Source organism: Hemicordylus capensis, chromosome 3 (genome assembly GCF_027244095.1).
Source record: "Hemicordylus capensis ecotype Gifberg chromosome 3, rHemCap1.1.pri, whole genome shotgun sequence".
Classification (NCBI taxonomy): domain Eukaryota; kingdom Metazoa; phylum Chordata; class Lepidosauria; order Squamata; family Cordylidae; genus Hemicordylus; species Hemicordylus capensis.
In genome coordinates, this window is record NC_069659.1 from 230,599,561 (window position 1) to 230,617,527 (window position 17,967).

The 17,967-nt window shown below is 43.6% G+C and overlaps 1 protein-coding gene across 4 annotated transcripts in view; it reads right to left on the bottom strand.

The window, feature by feature from the left end:
• Positions 1-17,967, bottom strand: part of PBLD (phenazine biosynthesis like protein domain containing) — a 31,444-nt gene that overhangs the window by 2,171 nt on the left and 11,306 nt on the right. The window contains exons 1-8 of one of the 4 annotated variants that reach the window (XM_053304595.1): positions 11,199-11,215; positions 10,041-10,196; positions 4,205-4,304; positions 3,686-3,784; positions 3,488-3,597; positions 3,362-3,391; positions 1,727-1,815; positions 1,235-1,413 (exon numbers count right to left, since the gene is read on the bottom strand). In XM_053304595.1, the coding sequence (XP_053160570.1) occupies positions 1,235-1,413; positions 1,727-1,815; positions 3,362-3,391; positions 3,488-3,597; positions 3,686-3,784; positions 4,205-4,304; positions 10,041-10,124 (691 nt within the window). In that variant the 5' untranslated portion in view covers positions 10,125-10,196; positions 11,199-11,215. Of the gene's footprint in view, positions 1-1,234; positions 1,414-1,726; positions 1,816-3,361; positions 3,392-3,487; positions 3,598-3,685; positions 3,785-4,204; positions 4,305-10,040; positions 10,197-11,198; positions 11,216-17,967 lie in introns of those variants that run through there. The other 3 variants (XM_053304594.1, XM_053304596.1, XM_053304597.1) reach the window with 3 other exon arrangements.

Consider the following 17,967-nt stretch of genomic DNA (forward strand, 5'->3'; position numbering starts at 1 on the left):
AAGACCATGGAGTTCACCTTTAAATCCATGTTCTGAGTCCAGGATACTGAAAGGACTGCCTGCTCCCATATCGGTCTACCTATAGTTTAAGACCTTCCTCGAAGGCACTACAAACATGTCAGAGAACTATACAGGACAGGGCCTTTTCAGCAGCAATACCAAGATTTTGGAATGTTGTCCTGGGGAAGTTTGCTCTGCCCTTTCTTTGTTGGCTTTTCAACATCAAATTAAAGTTGTTTCATTTCAGAGAGGTTTTGGGACATCAATCAGAGGTTGATGGCCTCTGACTATTCTACTGAAATATATGCTGCTAGTGCTAACCTATTGTTGCGGTTTTTTAAATTGTTTATTAAGGAGGCTGATTATTTTCTTTTACACACTGGCTGACATCCTGACTATCCCTATGCTTGCACGACAAACAAAGTTGCACTAGTGCAAGCGGCTGACATGGCTGCACTCAAAAATGGCCACCGTGCACTCATACAGGGCCAAAATGACCCCAAATGGACCAAAGTGGCCCGGGGGAAACTGGGGGGAGGCTGGTGGGGAGGGAACCACCATAGCCTCCCACAGCTGCAGCAGCATTCCCCAAGGCCACCAAAGTCCTTGGTGGCCAAAAGTCCACCTTTTTAAAAAACAAAATGTAACATCACTGGCACCTCCAAAATGGTTCAAATTAGAACCAAGCCAGGCCCCCAAAGTTATTAAAATCAGTTAAAGGTCATTATAAACATTCATTTTAGTCTTTCTGCATTTGGTTTTAGGCCAAACCAAGAACATATTTTCATTTGGTTGTCCCTAAATTTACTGCTCTGTTTGCAGTAGCGCCTTCCATGGATAGAAGGAATGCTGAGCTCATGGAAGGGATCCTTCTGTGAGTGTACCTTTCCTTTCATCATCTCACTCCCTTCCACTAGCAGAAGAACCCTTCAGCTAGCTGAAGGACTTAGCACTCTCCTTTGATTCACAGAAGACACTACCTTTGCATAAAACCCAGTTACCATAAAAACAGAAGTTACGTACACCAAAAGTGAAATCTCATTCATTTGTGAGTAGGTCTCCTGAAGAATATGCAGGGGTTTATAATTACCAACTAAAGGTAAAGGTAAAGTGTGCCCTCAAGTCAGTGTCGACTCCTGGCAACCACAGAGCCCTTTGGTTGTCTTTGGTAGAATATAGCTACTTAAATGCAATAAAAACAAGAGAAAACCCCTATGTGAATATGCAAACACACCTGTGACAGGATCTTCTGAAACTCCATTCCATGGTGCAAAATAGCGGGAGTAAAAGTCATAACTTTCATGTTTTCCATGCAAGCTTCCCTTAAGTGTGACTATTAATCCTTTTACTCTTCCAGTTTTCTCAGCAAGCAAAAGTTCTTGGGCGTTCACTTTTAGCTTCTCCAAATCAGACCTTGATGTTAAGCATGAAAATATATTTTTCACCATAAAGAAAGTTAGAGCTGGAAAAGTGCTAATGAAGACCATTACAAAGTGTAGATTCAATACCATAGCCTCTGACCATTGGAACCAAATTGAAACAGCAACTAGCATGTTTTCCAAATTAAGCTATACATTTGCTAATATGGCAGCAGTTTTTGTTTTGTGTCATCTCTTTCCATTTTTTTCTTGGTATCAAGCAAACAAAAGCCACTAAAGGAGGGGAAATGGGATTCATGTTAATTTAAATATAATCACATGAAGAAATCAGTAACAAAAAAACCCACCTTCCATAATCATCACTGAGGCAGATGAGGAGCTTCTTTGTATCGGGAGAATAGCAAACGTCTTGAATAGTCATATTACCTGTTGCTGCCTGGTGAAAGAAATATTCCAGAATAAGCCAAGATGAATTGTTAATCACACTTTCTCACTGTTTTACATCTAATAAAGGGCTCAAATTACAGGATAATATGTGAACATAAGGAGATACAAAAACAAAAACAAAAACAAAAAAACCAACAACCTTGCAAACAAGCACAATAAGCAGGGACACTGACTTTTCTACGTGGCGATGGCTAAAAATGGCCATGCTTTTAAAAAGAAGATACAGGTAAAGTATGCTGTCGAGTCAGTGTCGACTCCTGGCGACCACAGAGCCCTTTGGTTGTCTTTGGTAGAATACAGGAGGGGTTTACCATTGCCTCCTCCCACGCAGTATGAGATGATGCCTTTCAGCATCTTCCTATATCACTGCTGCGCTGCCCGATATCTGGGAAACAGACCAGTGGGGATTTGAACCGGCAACCTCCAGCTTGCTAATCAAGTTATTTCCCCGCTGTGCCATTAGGTGGCTTTAAAAGGAAGATACCATCTGCTAAATACTTAGTCTGGGCTAAGTTATGTGCAACTAAACCCCACTGGAGGGCCAAACTACATGTTATATTAAATGCATAGATAGTTTGGCCCCGTTTTGTGGGGGGGGGGGTTTAAACGTGAAGATAGCAGCAGGGGGCAATCAAGATGGGGAGTGCGGCATGTGAGAAGTGAGGGGGAATTTAGTCCTTTTCTGCCATAGCCCTTATGAAAATTATGCCCTGCAGCTGTCATTTGCCTTAGGAGGTAAGCTTTCATTGATTCCTTCCCAGGGCTAACAGCAGCTCCGAGAGAACCATTTTTGTCGGCATGGCAATGCAGTGGGAAAGGTTTCAATACTCCTTCCTTGTGTGCTATAATTCTGATTGGGCCCTCCACAGCTGCTATTTACACTTAAGCAATAAACACACAGGCCCAAGTTCTGTGTTTTGTGTAACATGTAGTTTGGCCCTTTGAAAGGGATCAGATATTCTAAACGTGGGTAAGTGCAAGTGACTTTCACTTGGCATACTGGTTTCCTCTTCTAAAGGAAGAAGCATTTGCTCCAGATCCAGAAAGAACTCACACTTGGAGGACAAGCGTGAGCTCAGTTTCAGATGTTCCAAATAATCAGAGAAAATGCAGCCCACTTGGACTTCCTTTCCCCTCTCTGCCTCCTCCTGACTTATTCAGAACTTCTGAAGCTACTCTTAAGTACACGGATTGTTGGTCATGAGATCAGAAGTAATCTGAGGTTTTCAAAGTTCAGGACTGGGATCTTTTCAAGTTTAATCTTCTCTCTGTTTCCTCTCCATCCAAAGCTGGCCCTGCCCATAGAGATCAGTTTCTAGCAATCATCTTTCCCCCTATTTATATATTATATTTATGCCCCATCCCTCCTCAAAGGCACTCAGGGCAGTGGACATGCCAGTTACTATTCCATTTAAACCTTGCAATAACCCCATGAGGTTAGATGAAGAAACAGTGCTTGACCCTGGTTCACCTCTTGGAAACTTTACCAACTGCACAATTATTAGAACAATGGGATAGGGGGGCTACACACTTACCTTAACTAACTCTTCCACTTCCTGAACATCCTAGATTGGGATGGGGGAGAAGAAATATGTAAATGATACATGCTTTTTCTCTTTGGAGAAATGTTGACCATTGAAAGTGTACTGTTTAAATCTAACCTGTGGATAGGTCAAGTAAAGGGGTAAGTCCAGAATAATATGATCTGTTGCTTCTCTGGCATATAATTCTCCACTCAGAGTTATGAATGTGAGGGTTGGATTAATGTTTTCTGTTTTAAAAATCAGAAACATATAACTAAAAATGAGGTTGCAAAGTATTTACAGTATCAAAATAATATATAGTGAAATGTCCATTACTCTTGATATGGAATAACACAGCAGCTGATGCCAGGGTAGCATGACCACAGAGAGGGACCTCATTTGTTGGTGTAAACCACCTTAATCCAAAACAGGCACCTAAGCAAATAAAAACATGAGTTAGTCTTATACATCACTCGTCTCTGTGTTGCTTTGTGGCTATTCTACCGAATTACCCAAACAAATCAAATGACATCAGCTTGAATCACTCATCGATTTATAGCCACTCATTTGCTCTTTTATCGGCCGGTCCCTTTTGCATCAATAAGGTGATGGATCAATGGATCTCAAGGAAAATCAGTGTGTCAAAGTGATCAGGCAAAAGAGAATGAGAGGAGCGGAGGGAATGCATGAGCCTGTGGCTCTTAATTCATGCAGTGGGAAACTATGGTTTGTCTCATATTGTCTACTGAGGTTATCATTCTTCTTCAGTATCATAGCCCAAGGGTGTGAGTTAGCGTCTGTTGACTGCAACAGAAAAACTACGATTTATTTTAATGCAGCTAAAAAAAGTCTTACTTTTGGTAAAATCATCAGTGGGATGCAGTTTTCTGATGAATGCTGTTTCTGAAAGGTTCATTTCTGTTGCAATTTTTTGGTGCAAACCTTCTTCCAGCTCCTAAAAATAAAAAAAAATAAAAAAGGCAAGCAGTTGCCAAGGAGTGGATTTTCCTACTTTTATAGTAAAAGATAACATGGGTCATACAGTCATCAAATATTTCCTATCAAAATTTAAGACCAGCAAAGAGCTTATCATTAGACAGGAGGCCTCAGCTGATTCCTAGCTCCCAGTTCATGATTCAGCTCGGGAGGAGCTGAAGCAGCATGACTGAACTTTGCACACCTCTGGTCCCTCAAATGATACACCTCTCCTTCTGGGAGGCTGTTGCCTTCAAGAGATGGCCCTGGTGCTATGGCTGACCTAAAGCTTCAGTTTTGCATAAGGTGCTTTCAGTTCCCGAAGCCACAGAGAACTGAATCATAGGCCACTTCTCTAGGAATAAGGAACGGGGGGGAAGTTGCACACTGAAGAAAACCTATCTTAGAGTGCCAAATCAGGCACTCTAAAACCAGAACAGAGGGGAGAGTCTAGCATGAGATTTGCTCTATGTCCAAAATTAGTGTTTACATAATGTGGTTGCAGATCTGACCCCATGCCAATTATATTCTTTTCTTCCCAATATATTTACAATACGGAACTGGGGGATTTGCACCTAGAAATAAGTCACTCCCAAATCATGTAATCTTGCCATCAAGACACTTTCCATTTTATACATGCTCTCAAACAAGATGACCACAAGATGACCACACAAGTGTATAGAAAGATTTGGCCGAGGGTGTTTAGACTGAGAAACGCCTATATTTATGAGGGAAAATATGCTAAAGTTTGATTTATAGGAAGAATTTATATCTGCTCCAGAAACACTTTTTCATAATTGTTGTTTATTTTCTATATTTAAATTAAAGAAAGAGAGAGAGAGAAGGAAAGAAGGAACTCCTGTTGTCTGGCAGAAACTGGGACTAAATGTACCCTGCAGTTACAGCAATGAGAGCCAGGAAGATGGGCCCACCATTTGGAGGGACTCCCACAGCCATTTGCTGAACAGTGAAGCGATGTTTCCCCACTCTGGATTCTAGCATTTTCCTCAGCAAGTAGACATGACCCATCCCTGAGCAAACTCTGCCCTCACTTCCACCACAAACCCCCTTTCCTTCTCTCAGCCCGGCACCATCTTCTTCATTATTGCTGGGCACTAACAGGGCAGAAAGTCATGCAATGACCTGTATGTGTTAAAACAATTATCACAGGTCAAGCACCAAGACTCTTCATATCACCTGGAGCTTTCCCAGACAGCAGGCTTTATACTGTAAGGCTTTACTGCAAGTTCGAATTTCCCCCCCCAAATGATGCAAAAAGTAGATTTTTTTTTTACCCCAGACATAGATCGAGTAGGTTCTAACTGTTGGGAATTCTCTTTGGTGAGAGAATCCCTTTTTCATTATAGCAGAGTACACAGAGGCACAACACAGCAGAATTTACTTAGGCATGCGATGCGTGTATGCTGAGAGTGAACCCTTTGGAGACAGGGAGCCATCTTATTTGTTTTATTTCTCTTTGTATACCGCCTTGAGCCATTTTTGGAAGGGCGGTATAGAAATCGAATTAATAATAATAATAATAATAATAATAATAATAATAATGTAACTTGGAGCCAGTTCATAGTTTCAAATCAATATATAAGGCATTTATTAAGGAACTCCATTCTAGATAGGAAAGTGAGGAGTTAGGATCTCTAATCTATCTATCTAGCTGGATGCAGATGGATTCTGCATCTTCTCTGCACACATGGTGCAGGGAGAGGAGCTTGCCATGTTGCAAGGTAGAAGGAACAGGAAGAGAAGAGAAGGAGGAAGTTAATCCCTAAGAGTACCAATCTACATTTCAAAAGGGATAGTGTCAGAGCAGTAGAGAAGGGATGACCAATGTCTTGACCCTCTAGCCCTCTGACTCATTAGTCTGTCCTCCACTGTCTGAGACAAGAGACAGCACGAAGTCCTTCACTTCCAACACTAACATGCAGTGAAAAACCCAAATTGTGTGTGAAGTGCCCCCCAAGATCTCACATGGACTTTGACACGAATCTGGCCAATGTGCAAATGCACACTCTCTATTCCGAGCTAAAAGCCCCATCTGGAAATGCTCCTGGTGTCAACCCACCCTCAAGGCTTTGCAAAGGAGCCTGTTCACACATTCGGCTGAAGGACTTCAAGTGATGAACATGCAATTCAGCCAGGCCTTCCATCTTTCTTGTACACATTACTGGATTACGTTAGAAAAAGTAAGCAAAGGGATCACCTTGAAAAGCAATTCTGCCTATAAAGGCAAGGTTCTCAGCATTTGAGTGAAGTGAAGGGGCAGATGAAGACCCTTCTAGCTCTTAAAAAAACCACCCAAAATCCTTACAAATCTTATCAGTAATTAAAATGAGCAAGATTGCCCCTTGTTTCTTTCCTCAGCCATTCTGTTCAACTTCTTTAACAAAGCAAGGCAATGTGGACCAATTCAAACTGTGTTGGTCAGAGCTGTATTTTCATAGCAAGCCAAGCAAAAAGAGAGAGAAACTCCATTCCAGCTGGAAGGTATGCTTTTAAATACTGCCATCTTGTGGAAATTTTGCAATATAACAATCCTTATTTTCTCATTTTGGTGTAACTGCTCAATCATTTTATAAAGTGTGAGTTTTTCAACAGGGAAAAAAGATACAGAAAAAGTAAATGTGATAGGTATGGTCCAAACTAGGGATGTGCACAAACCTGTTCAGAGGCCCTTTTACAGGCCTCTGAATAGGTTCGAACACTGGCTGGTTCGAATGTTTGCTGGGGGGGCGTGGGGAGGTCGGACTTTAAGGGCAGGAGAGGGTACACTTATCTCTCTCCCCGCTTTTTGCCCACCAGCGCTCAGTTCCTGTAAAATCCTTCGGGGCAGCAGCATACCTCCATGCCGCCCCTTCCCCTCTTTGGCCAGAAGTGGCCAGAAGTACCTGGTGTGCGTGCCAGATTTTACAGAAACCGAGTGCCAGCAGGAAGAAAGCAGGGGGAGGGGTAGGTGCACCCTCCCCCACCCTTAAGGTCCGACTCCCCCACCCCTTCGAACCACCCCCACCCGGTTCCATGCACATCCCTAGTCCAAACCACACGTGACAAAGGAGATTCTTCTTCTCTTTCATAGAGAAAAATGATCTCACTTGCCCAAGGTTTCTTATTTGTTAGCATCTCCCTGCTCATAGAAGAGAACAAGCAAGGATGCTTCCCCTCCATTAAAATGAACAGGCTGTATATACATGAGCTCTGAAAGTGCATCAGACTCCACATAGCTTCTAGATGGAGTGTTTTCCTTTTGTTGGGAAACATTTCTGTTACAGCAGGCTAGTAACAGAATTTAGACAATTCGATTTCATCAGATGGCACCCCAGCCCTAATATGATTCCCTTTGTAACAGTGTTGAAAATTATTGTTTTGTAGTATGTCAAGATTTTGTAATAAAAAAATCTCCCAGGCCTACATGCTCTGTGTATGTGATGTTGCAACGTTTCTGAAACACCAGTATAACATGATGCTTTCTGGCTTTGCCCTGGTGAAGTGTACACTTCATCATAAACATATCGCAGGATTGGGCTGCCAGGGCTGGCCCTCCATTATAGGCAGCACAAACAGTCACCTGGAGTGCCATCCTGTGCAATTAAAGATAAAGTGTGCCATCGAGTCGGTGTCGACTCCTGGCGACCACAGAGCCCCGTGCTTGTCTTTGGTAGAATACAGGAGGGGTTTACCATTGCCATCTCCGCACAGTATGAGATGATGCCTTTCAGCATCTTCCTATATCGCTGCTGCCCGATATAGGTGTTTCCCATAGTCTGGGAAACATACCAGCGGGGATTCAAACTGGCAACCTCATGCTTGCTACACAAGTCATTTCCCGCCGTGCCATTAGATGGCCATCCTGTGCAGTTAGGGTTCCCCAATTTTATTTTGATCTTATTTGTATTGTAAGGGTTTAAACATTTCTTTGCTTGTGCACGTGTGCTTCGTACTGGACAGGAGGCTGACAGAAGCTTGAGTTGGTGTGTGTGCATAATACAAAATAACATTCACTTAACCCTAGTCCAGAGCTGAAAAGGAAGAGGCCGGCAGGCGGTGGGTAGGTAGCAAGGAGAAGCTGCAAGGTACTGACTGGCTGGCATGATGGTATTGCCAAATGAGTGATGATGGGAAGGAGAGTTTACATAGGCAACTACCAACAAGCAGTAGAGGTGGAAGCACAGTAGATGTGTCTCCCCACGCATGACCCATGTGATGGTAGTAGTAGTAATGAGGACACTAAGACATGGTAGTGGAGGCAACAGTGGCAGGATGCTTGTGGATGTGGTGGTGCCACAGGGGGCCTGGAGAAAGCAGCCACCAATAACATGGACAATGGTAGGGGTCAGCTTAGCATCATTGGGCAATTGCTGATCATCCAGACCCCTTTCACTGCTGATCCTTGAGACCACTTTTTTGTGGCGTGGTGGTCTCAGAGTGACTCTCTTAGTGGAGTCATTCCATCATATTTGCCTGTCTCCCATCCCATCCACCAAAGTAAGTCCTACCATGAACCTTAGGTAGAACTTCAGTTTGCTGAGGATTCCCTGAAGCCTGGAGCATGTCCTGGACAGCAGACCATTGGTGAACCAGCTTAATCTCTCACCAGAGTTCCTTTTCTACCCTGCTTTTGAGAGTGATCAATGTGGGGGTTTGCTCCTGTGACCTCTGAGTGTCCACCCCAAATGCCTTTTTTGGCTGACACTAGAGAATACTTGGCTACAGATACACTGGGTGGCTACAGATATCTTTGTGGATGGTTGTGCTCAAGAGTTTTCTGCCATGAATTCAGTGGCTTGTTTGAGCAAGTAATCTCTTAATTACCTCAATCTGTAAAATGGGTAAATATTTTCTAGAAGGTTTCCTGCACATTTAATTTCTTGATCATGCATGTGACTACTTGACCTGTAGACTCTGGTTTGGCTCATTTTCCTGAATTATGTATTTTGCATGTAAGTTATTTCCTGCTTTCTAATTCTGACACAATTGTAGTTGGAGTCTATGAAGGCTTGATTTCAGCAACCAGATGTTCTGCTGTATAATATATGACAATACCCAAGGGGTGGGTAGTGAATTTTTTTTACTCTCACATAGTGGGAGTCAGCTCTGTGAGCCACAAGTTTAATTCAAATCAATGAATATTGGATTAAGTCCAAGTATTCTGGTGTAATTGGTTCATAGAAGAGCTAGTTAATGCTGATGAAATAGGCATGTTGAACTGTATTCTAAGAAACCCATTGGAAATTTAAAAAAACTTCCTTGGAAATCTTTCAGGGATATTTCAATAGGAAGAGCAATAATGGCAGAGAAGCTTCCTGGACAGTCAGACATTACTGATCTCCTCCTGCAATGCACAACAACAGGGTTATATTCTCTTAGTTTGCATAAGGCAAGGATGCAGACCTTTCTGACACTGCTTATTAACTTTCCCTATAATGCACTCCAGAATCCTTTGTAATGTCCAGGGTTCTGAGACAGATGTATAGGGGTCCTTTAGTAGACAAATCAATGTGGAAATATTTTTTGAGGGCAGGAAATCTGGAAAGCTCTAGGTTAAATAAATACCACAGAAGAGAGAAATTATCTGTGTCCACAGAAAACCAGTTAGTAGTCAGGTACAGTTCATCTGAAATGAACAGAAATGGCACCAGTCACACACAGCAAAGTTAACACTAGTTAGTTATTATTAAGGTAAAGGCAATTTTTGTAAACTTACATCTTCAAGAAGACAAACAGCTGCAGGATTGCCACAAAAGGGCTGAGCTGTAAAGGCATCAACTGTGAAAATAGAAATCTTCATTTTTTTTCTGTTCTTTTTACCGAGGTTGGTTTTCAAAATGGCTTTTTGCAAAGTGCTGAATCGTACTTCCAGCTGTTACAAAAGCACATAAGTTAATATTAAACCAAACTAACAGAAAGAACTGGAAAGCTCAACTACACTACATCTACTTATAATTTTCCTTATACACCCCATCATGGCAACTACATTTTAGTTTTTTTAACCTATCTTTCAAAAAAAAAAATCTTCGTTTTAAAGGATAATAATTAATGAGACCTGATTAATTTATGGTATTTGATTTAGGTAGTTGGTTCCATAATTCATTACTGTAAGTCACGCTTGCGTTTAAATCTAACCTTGGCAAATTATGGCTTTCTTAGCTAAATGGAACTGTGCAGGTCATATAAATTATTGGGTTTATCCCACCTCCAGAAATTAAATGTCAAGCCACTCCTAAAAAAAAACTAAGCTACAACTCAAGCAATGCCAATGCTATCACTTTCCCAGCTTGGTAGTATAGCGGACATGAAGATGGTTTCACTCCCAAAGCTGAATTATCTATTCCAGACACTCCCATTGTGTCTTGCTCCCACACATAATGCTTCTCTCTTGATACAGGCAGTGAGCCGACAAGCCCAGACTTTAGGCCTGCAGTCCATCAATTTCTGATGTTTGGGTGCTCCCCCTGAGGCAGTGGATGGTGCTGCTTGCTTGCCATGTATTTATTTGCAATGGTGGAGAGAATCAGAGTAGGAATCACCTGCAAAGGCAGCAAAACAGCAGCAAGAAGTAGGGATGTGTACAGTACTGGGCGAGAGAAGTTCAAAGGCGGTGGGGGATAACTTGAAGGGCGGGGGAGGGTGCATTTATTTATTTAAATTACCCCTCCCCCCCCGAGCCCCTGAACCGCCCGGTGTTTGAACCTGTTCGGAGACCTGTAAAAGGGCCTCTGCGCATGTTCGTGCACATCCCTAGCAAAGAGGGGGTGGGGCTGCGGGAAGCCTTGAGGCAGGGTTGGAGGAAGCTCCCCGCTTCAGGAAGTTCTTTCATCTCTTTCATTTCTGTCCTGGCTCTGCAGGCAGCAGTAAGTTTTACCTTAGGCAGAGCTTTGCTTTCCTTGGTGGGGAGAGGGGGTTACACCCTGCCTGCCTTCACTGATTGGCCGCCTCTGCCTTCCACTCTAATTTGGCACTGGCACCAGAGCATGAGGGAGGGGGCTGCGAGGAGGGGCTTGGAAGAGAGCAGGAGAGGGAGGGGGCTGCTCTCCTCCAAGTTAGAGGGAGGAGGAGGAGGGAAAGGAGGAGTGGGGGAAAGGAAGAGAAAAACATTCCTCCTCCTACTCTGAGATCACCTTTCTTTCATCTTGCAAAGTCCTGCCCCGTCCTCCTTTTGCAAATCACTGGAGAATCAAAGATCCAAAAAAGAACCCCAGGCTGAATGCTCTTCCTTGCTTGCTTTTAATTTAATTTTTATTTAATTCAAGGTTTCCCCACCTAAAACACACACACACACACACACACACCACGGGCTCCCTGCCCTGGGACAGGGGGGATTCAAATAGAGACTGTATCAGTGGAAGGAAAAGGGAAGAGTAAGTGTGCCAATCCCGCTGTTTTCCTTCCTTATTTAAATCTGTTGCTCTCACATGGTGGTTTCTTTGAATAGAGGGCTGCTGGAAGTGAATAGATACATTGGCCTGAAGGAAAAAGCTCTACTCTGTTTAGCATCAGGTTGTGTCCCTAGGCAGATAATCCTCCACTTCTGTTCACTCTTGTAAGATATCAAGCTTTTTCAAGGTGTCTGAAGAAAGTACTGAGAATAGTTTGAAGAAATTCAGACTCATACCAAGCCAGGCTACAGAGGTCTAGTTTTCCTTTCTGGATCTCCAGCAAAACCTGGCCTAGATTAGCCTCCTACACAAACTAGTTTCAACTGCAACAAAAACATGAACTGAATTTCTAAACACTACAGCTCTCTATACCATTCCCCACATTGATTGAGGAGGTGTTTTATAGCGGTTTCCCTCATAAACACAAAGTACTCTTATGTAGATTTAACTAAGACTTTACTTAGAAACAACTCCATTTTCTCATTCTCCTTTCCCTCTCCCTTCTTTCTGATTCCATCTCCCACACTCTCTACAGGATCCCTCCTGGGATAGAGCTGCCATGTGCCCCCCCCCCCGGAATTCCAGGTTTCAACTGGATTTCAAGCATCTCACCCGGCTTGCTCAGCTTGCCTGAATTTGCCTGGATTTCAGCTTTGTTTGTTTTATTAAAGCTAAGCTCTAGGCCTTGTAAAAGAGGAGTTATGGAGCAAAATGTGCAGTCACTATTCTGCTCACCCGCTGGACTTGGATTAAGAGAGGAAGAGCACAGGATGCTAGCTGGGAGGGTTTCACTTTCACTTTCACAAGTACAGTAATCCCCTGAGGAATGTTGCCTTGTTTGTTTTCAGTAGGGGATCTCTTTCGGGCAGTTGAGAGGATAGCTTGCTTTTGATATGAATCACTACTTACCTACCAGGCTGTGTATTATAATGTTTAAGGACTTTCTTGGCTTTACGTTCAGTGCATGCCTACTTAGAAGTAAGCACCATTGGTTTCAATTAGATCTTCTCTCAAATAAGTGTGTACAAAATTGCAGCCTTAATTAAAAAGCTGTGCAATTATTATTATTTGTTGTTCTATTGCTGCTGTTAATATGTCAAGGAAAATTGTCAGGCAAAGAAATCTTCCCCAACTATTGTTGGTAGATATCCAAAGCAAATACAAATCAACTGGAAAATGCAGCTGCTAATTTGCATATGCAGAATTATTTTCAAGCCAATCTACATAATATGCAATTTAGGCACCCTGATTTGGAAAGCCAGAATATGGCAACCCTGTACTGGAACAAACGTCTAAACAAAACATAAAAGATTACTAGATAGAATACAATACATCCCTCCCCTTTATAACAACCAGAATTTAATTAATTTAAAATTCAGTGACAAATGCTTGAAGTATTTTAGGTGGTATACTGACATGTACACTTCTCCTAATTCTTGGGGTTTTTTGGCACAGGAGCTTAATGATGTTTTTTCTGGTATAAAGGATTGTCCATCACTTTCATCAGCCTCATCTGTGAAGTCAAAACTGGAGGCAAGATCAAAGTCCTCTCCAGTTCCTCTCGAGATCAGACTCCTTTCTCTCTTATTTCTGCACTATTTCTCTCCATCATCCAATATGCTGCCAATAATTCATTCAATAAGGAGGAAGCAGTCATACTTGGACAAAGTCCTCCACCTGAAATGTTTGCTGTTTTGCACCCCGTTTCTGAACCATCTACAATTTATATTTCTGTTACTTCTCCCTTACCCAATCAGCAGGGGATCTCTGCATCCTCAGAGTGAGATGGCAAGGAAAGCCCTATCAATTGTTGTCATTGGGTAAGTTTAGTGGTAGCTCTGCATTCTTTCAGCAGTTCAAAATGTGATTTTCCTGTAACAGAATGAGGAGTAGTTGGATAAGCAAATAGAGTTCCACGGATCGCCTCCTTCCAGGGTTGTTCTTGTGTCATAGCCAGTTGTAAACTTTCTTTCACTAATCTGTTCATTCTTTCCACTAAGAATGAACATTTCCTCAAGGATGGCTCAAGGAAAGAGTCTTGTGTTTCATCCCATGGTTATGCAATTATTGCTCCATTTCAAAGGAGGTAAGCTGTGTCCCATTGTCAGTCACTAGTTATTTAGACAGACCTTCTCTCACAAAACCTGCAGTCATGAACTGGATCACCTTGCTTGTAGTTATGTTGTTAGCAAATGAAACTTCTGGCTATACTTCCAATATAACAAATCTTTGTTTTGCAGGTTGGTTATCAAAAGGCCCTCAGAGCAAAAATTTTCCCAGGGACCACTGGGATACTCTACTGGAGTCAAGGGGGTGGTAAAAGTCTTGTGTGATTTGTCACACACAATATAAGCCATACAGTGCCTGTTTATATTTTCATGTATTTGTCCATACCAGGCCAACAAAAAATTTCTCTGATTCACCTTTTAGTCAAGCTCATGCCCAGGTGACTTTCATGGGCAATTTTGATCCCTTTTGCTTGTAAAGAGGTTGGCACCACCAAACAATCAGTCTTCAGCACCAGCTCATTGAGAAGGGACAGCTCACTCACTATATGCACGTATGGATGAAGATGTTCAGGTACCTTGTTTTTGCATGGCCATCCATTCAATCTGTAAAATTCAGTAAGCACTTGATCAGCACTGAGGGCTGCTTTCCATTCAGAAGAAGATATCACTCCATGAGTGGATGAGGCTATTTGCGCAATTACTACCCCTTCATCCTCTTCTTCTGGCATTTCCTCTTGGCCTGGAGCTTTCTCAGACAGCAGGCTTTACTGTGAGTTTTCTGCGAGGCTTTACTACAAGTTCAAAGTCCCCCCCACCCCGCGCAAAACAAAAAACAAAAACAATGCAAAAAGTGCATGTTTTAACCCCCAGATATTAATCAAGCTACACACTAATGCGCGGTGAAAAACCTGAATTATGTGTGAAATGCTCCCTAATAGCTGGCAGGAACTTCAGGATAAATTTGGCCGATATGAGAATGCATGCCTCCATTCTGGAGGAGATGCGAACTAAAAGCCGGGTGTGAAAAACTTCCTGGAAGTGGAAGTCGAGATAAACAATCTGCAGTTGTATTCCGAAGACCTGAACAATATTCCACTTGGAAATCAAAGTCCATTAATCTGGTGATCCATATGGCTATTCTTGGGGTCACTCGACTTGATTCCCAAATAGTAAATTGAGCAGATAGGGGTTTATGGACCATGAAGTGAATTTTCTGCCCCACAAGTAAGTCCCAAAGTGTCTCACTGCCCAGAAACATGCTAGTCTAGAGCTTCTTTTTTAATGACAAGTACATCCTCATCAATGTCCCCTCATCCAGCATTCTTGGCAAGGATCGGAACATAGGAACATATGAAGCTGCCATGTACTGAGTCAGACCATTGGTCTATCTGGCTCAGTACTGTCTTCACAAACTGGCAGCGGTTTCTCCAGGATTGTAGGCAGGAATCTCTCTCAGCCTTCTCTTGGAGAAGCCAGGGAGGGAACTTGCAACCTTCTGCTCGTCCCAGAGCGGCTCCATCCCCTGTGGGGAATATCTGCTTACACATCAAGTCTCCTGTTCATATGCAACCAGGGTGGACCCTGCTTTGCTAAGGGGAAAAGTCATGCTTGCTACCACAAGACCCAGCTTGTGCTTGAGTGTCTTGAATAGCTTCCAGTCGTAAGAAGGGTCCCTGATACAAACAGAATCTTGAGGAGTGGAGGGGAGAGAATTGTTTGATTTTTGGCAGTTGGCCTTCTGAGGTAGCTCTGGAGGGGTTCTCTGGAGGGGTCCTCAACTGCTGCCTGTGGGCTTCCCAGAGGCATCTGGGGGGCCACTGTGTGAAACAGGATGCTGGACTAGAAGGGCCTTGGGCCTGAGCCGGCAGGGCTGTTCTGATGTTCTTAGGACTGATCTGACCCTTGGAAGCTGGAGAGCCGGCATAGTGTAGTGGTTAGAGTGGTGAGGACTGAGACCAGAAGTACCCGAGTTTGAATCCCCATTCAACCTTTTCTTTATTATTCTTTCTTGCTCACAGCAATAAAATAGATACCATAGACAAGAAAAAACAAGAACATTAACCAAATTGAGGAAAGACGTTAAAAGTCAGGTTAAAAACCACAATCCCTATTAAGTTCCATCTAAAAGTTATTTTAAAAGCTAAAAAATGAAAATTATATAAACTAAAAACTAAAGAGTCTACCAGATATAAACAAAGAGGGGGCATTAAAAAGCCTCCTTTAAAAGGTGTGTCTTTAGTGGTGGTGTTTTTTAAAAACACTGAGGGAGGGAATGTGGCGAAGCTCTTCAGGGAGGGCGTTCCAAAGATGAGGGGCCACAACCAAAAAGGCCCTGTCCCTAGTCCCCGTGAACAGGGTCTCTGTTAGTGGCGAGGCCATGAGCAAGCAGGGCCTGAGATGATGAATGGAGGGCCCTGGCAAATTAATATGGGCAAATGCCGTCCAACAGGTACCCTGGCCCCAAGCCGTGTAGAGCTTTAAAGGTCAAGATAAGCACCTTGAATCTAGCCCAGAACAGACCGATAACCAATGAAGCTGCCACAGGATGGGTGTGAGACTCATGGAACAACTCCCACCCCTGAGCATCCTTGCAGCAGCATTCTGGACCAGCTGAAGCTTTTGAACAGTCTTCGGGGGCAGCCCCACCTGCAGTAGTCCGGAGTGACTGAGGTCAGGTCCCACTTCTCCAAGCAGGTTCGCAGCTGTGGTACCGGCCGTAGTTGGTAAAAGGCGCTTCGGCCAACGCCACCAAGGGCAACGTCGGGTCCAGAAGCACCCACAAGCTGCGGACCTGGTCTTTCAGAGGGAGTGTGACCCGGTCCCAGACCAGATTTACCTCATTCCTGAGATGATCAGTACTACCAAGCCAGAGCACTTCCGTCTTATCCAGATTAAGTTTCAGATTAGGTCTCTGCTCTGGGAAGAGCAGGTTTCAAGTTCCCTCCCTGGCATCTCCAGATAGGGCTGAGAGAGGCTCCTGCCTGCAACCTTGGAGAAGCCACTGCTAGTCTGGTGGCGCAGTGGTAAAACTGCCACCCTGTAACCAGAAGGTTACAAGTTCGAGCCTGACCAGGGGCTCAAGGTTGACTCAGCCTTCCATCCTTCCGAGGTCGGTAAAATGAGTACCCAGAATGTTGGGGGCAATATGTTAAATCATTGTAAACCACTTAGAGAGCTCCGGCTATAAAGCGGTATATAAATGTAAGTGCTATTGCTATTGCTATTGCTAGTCTGTGAAGACAATACTGAGCTAGATAGACCAATGGTCTGACTCAGTATATGGCAGCTTCCTATGTTCCTAAGCGCTGAGATTGGGCCCGATCTTGGTGCTGCACCACCAGGTAGCCCAGGTTTTCTATCTGGGGTAAAACTGAGGCAAGAGGTGCGCACACACACCCCTTGACAATACCACAAAGGCTGGGAGGAAGAGCTCCCTGTCCTCTAGACTGCCTTCCTTCAATGCACTGTATGAGCAGCACAGTGCATTGTGGGCCTTCTGGCCAAGCAGCCTTGCCTGGCATCTCTCTTGCCACAGCAATGCTCATGTGGGAGCAGAGTGCCATGAGTGGGGCGCATATCTGGGAGCACAGTGCAGTGAGTGGGGCAGGAGCAACTATCGGGGGGGGGGACTGCAAGAGCCATCCGACCTTCCCCAGCCCCAGTAAAGGAGGTCGTGTATAACCTCAATATCTCTAATCTAATTTTCCATGCATTCACCTATACCTGAGTGGGGCTAATCAGTCTTGCATGGTCAACTTTTTTAAAAACCAAAACCAAAAGCAGAAACTCTGCAGTCCACTGAAAGTCAAGTGTACATTTAGAACTTCTTAATTGTTAAAGAATGACAGGTCTCCCTTAAATGATCAGGAGGATAGCTATCAGAAAGGGCAGAAGTACCGATCTGTATCAGATCAATGTCCCCTCATCTAGCATTCTTGGCAAGGATCGGAACATAGGAACATATGAAGCTGCCATATACTGAGTCAGACCATCGGTCTATCTAGTTCAGCGCTTTGTCAAACCGCCGCCATGTGCGCCTCCAAGGACAGCATCGGGTCCAGAAGCATCCCCAAGTGCCAGACTTTACCTTTCAGAGGGAGGCTGGCCCCGTCCAAGGTCAGTTTTATCTCATTACTCAGAAGATCAGTACTACCAACTCAGAGCACTTCCATCCTATCTGGATTTAGTTACTTACTACGAATATTTATATACCGCTCTTCAACAAAATTCTCAAAGCGGTTTACAT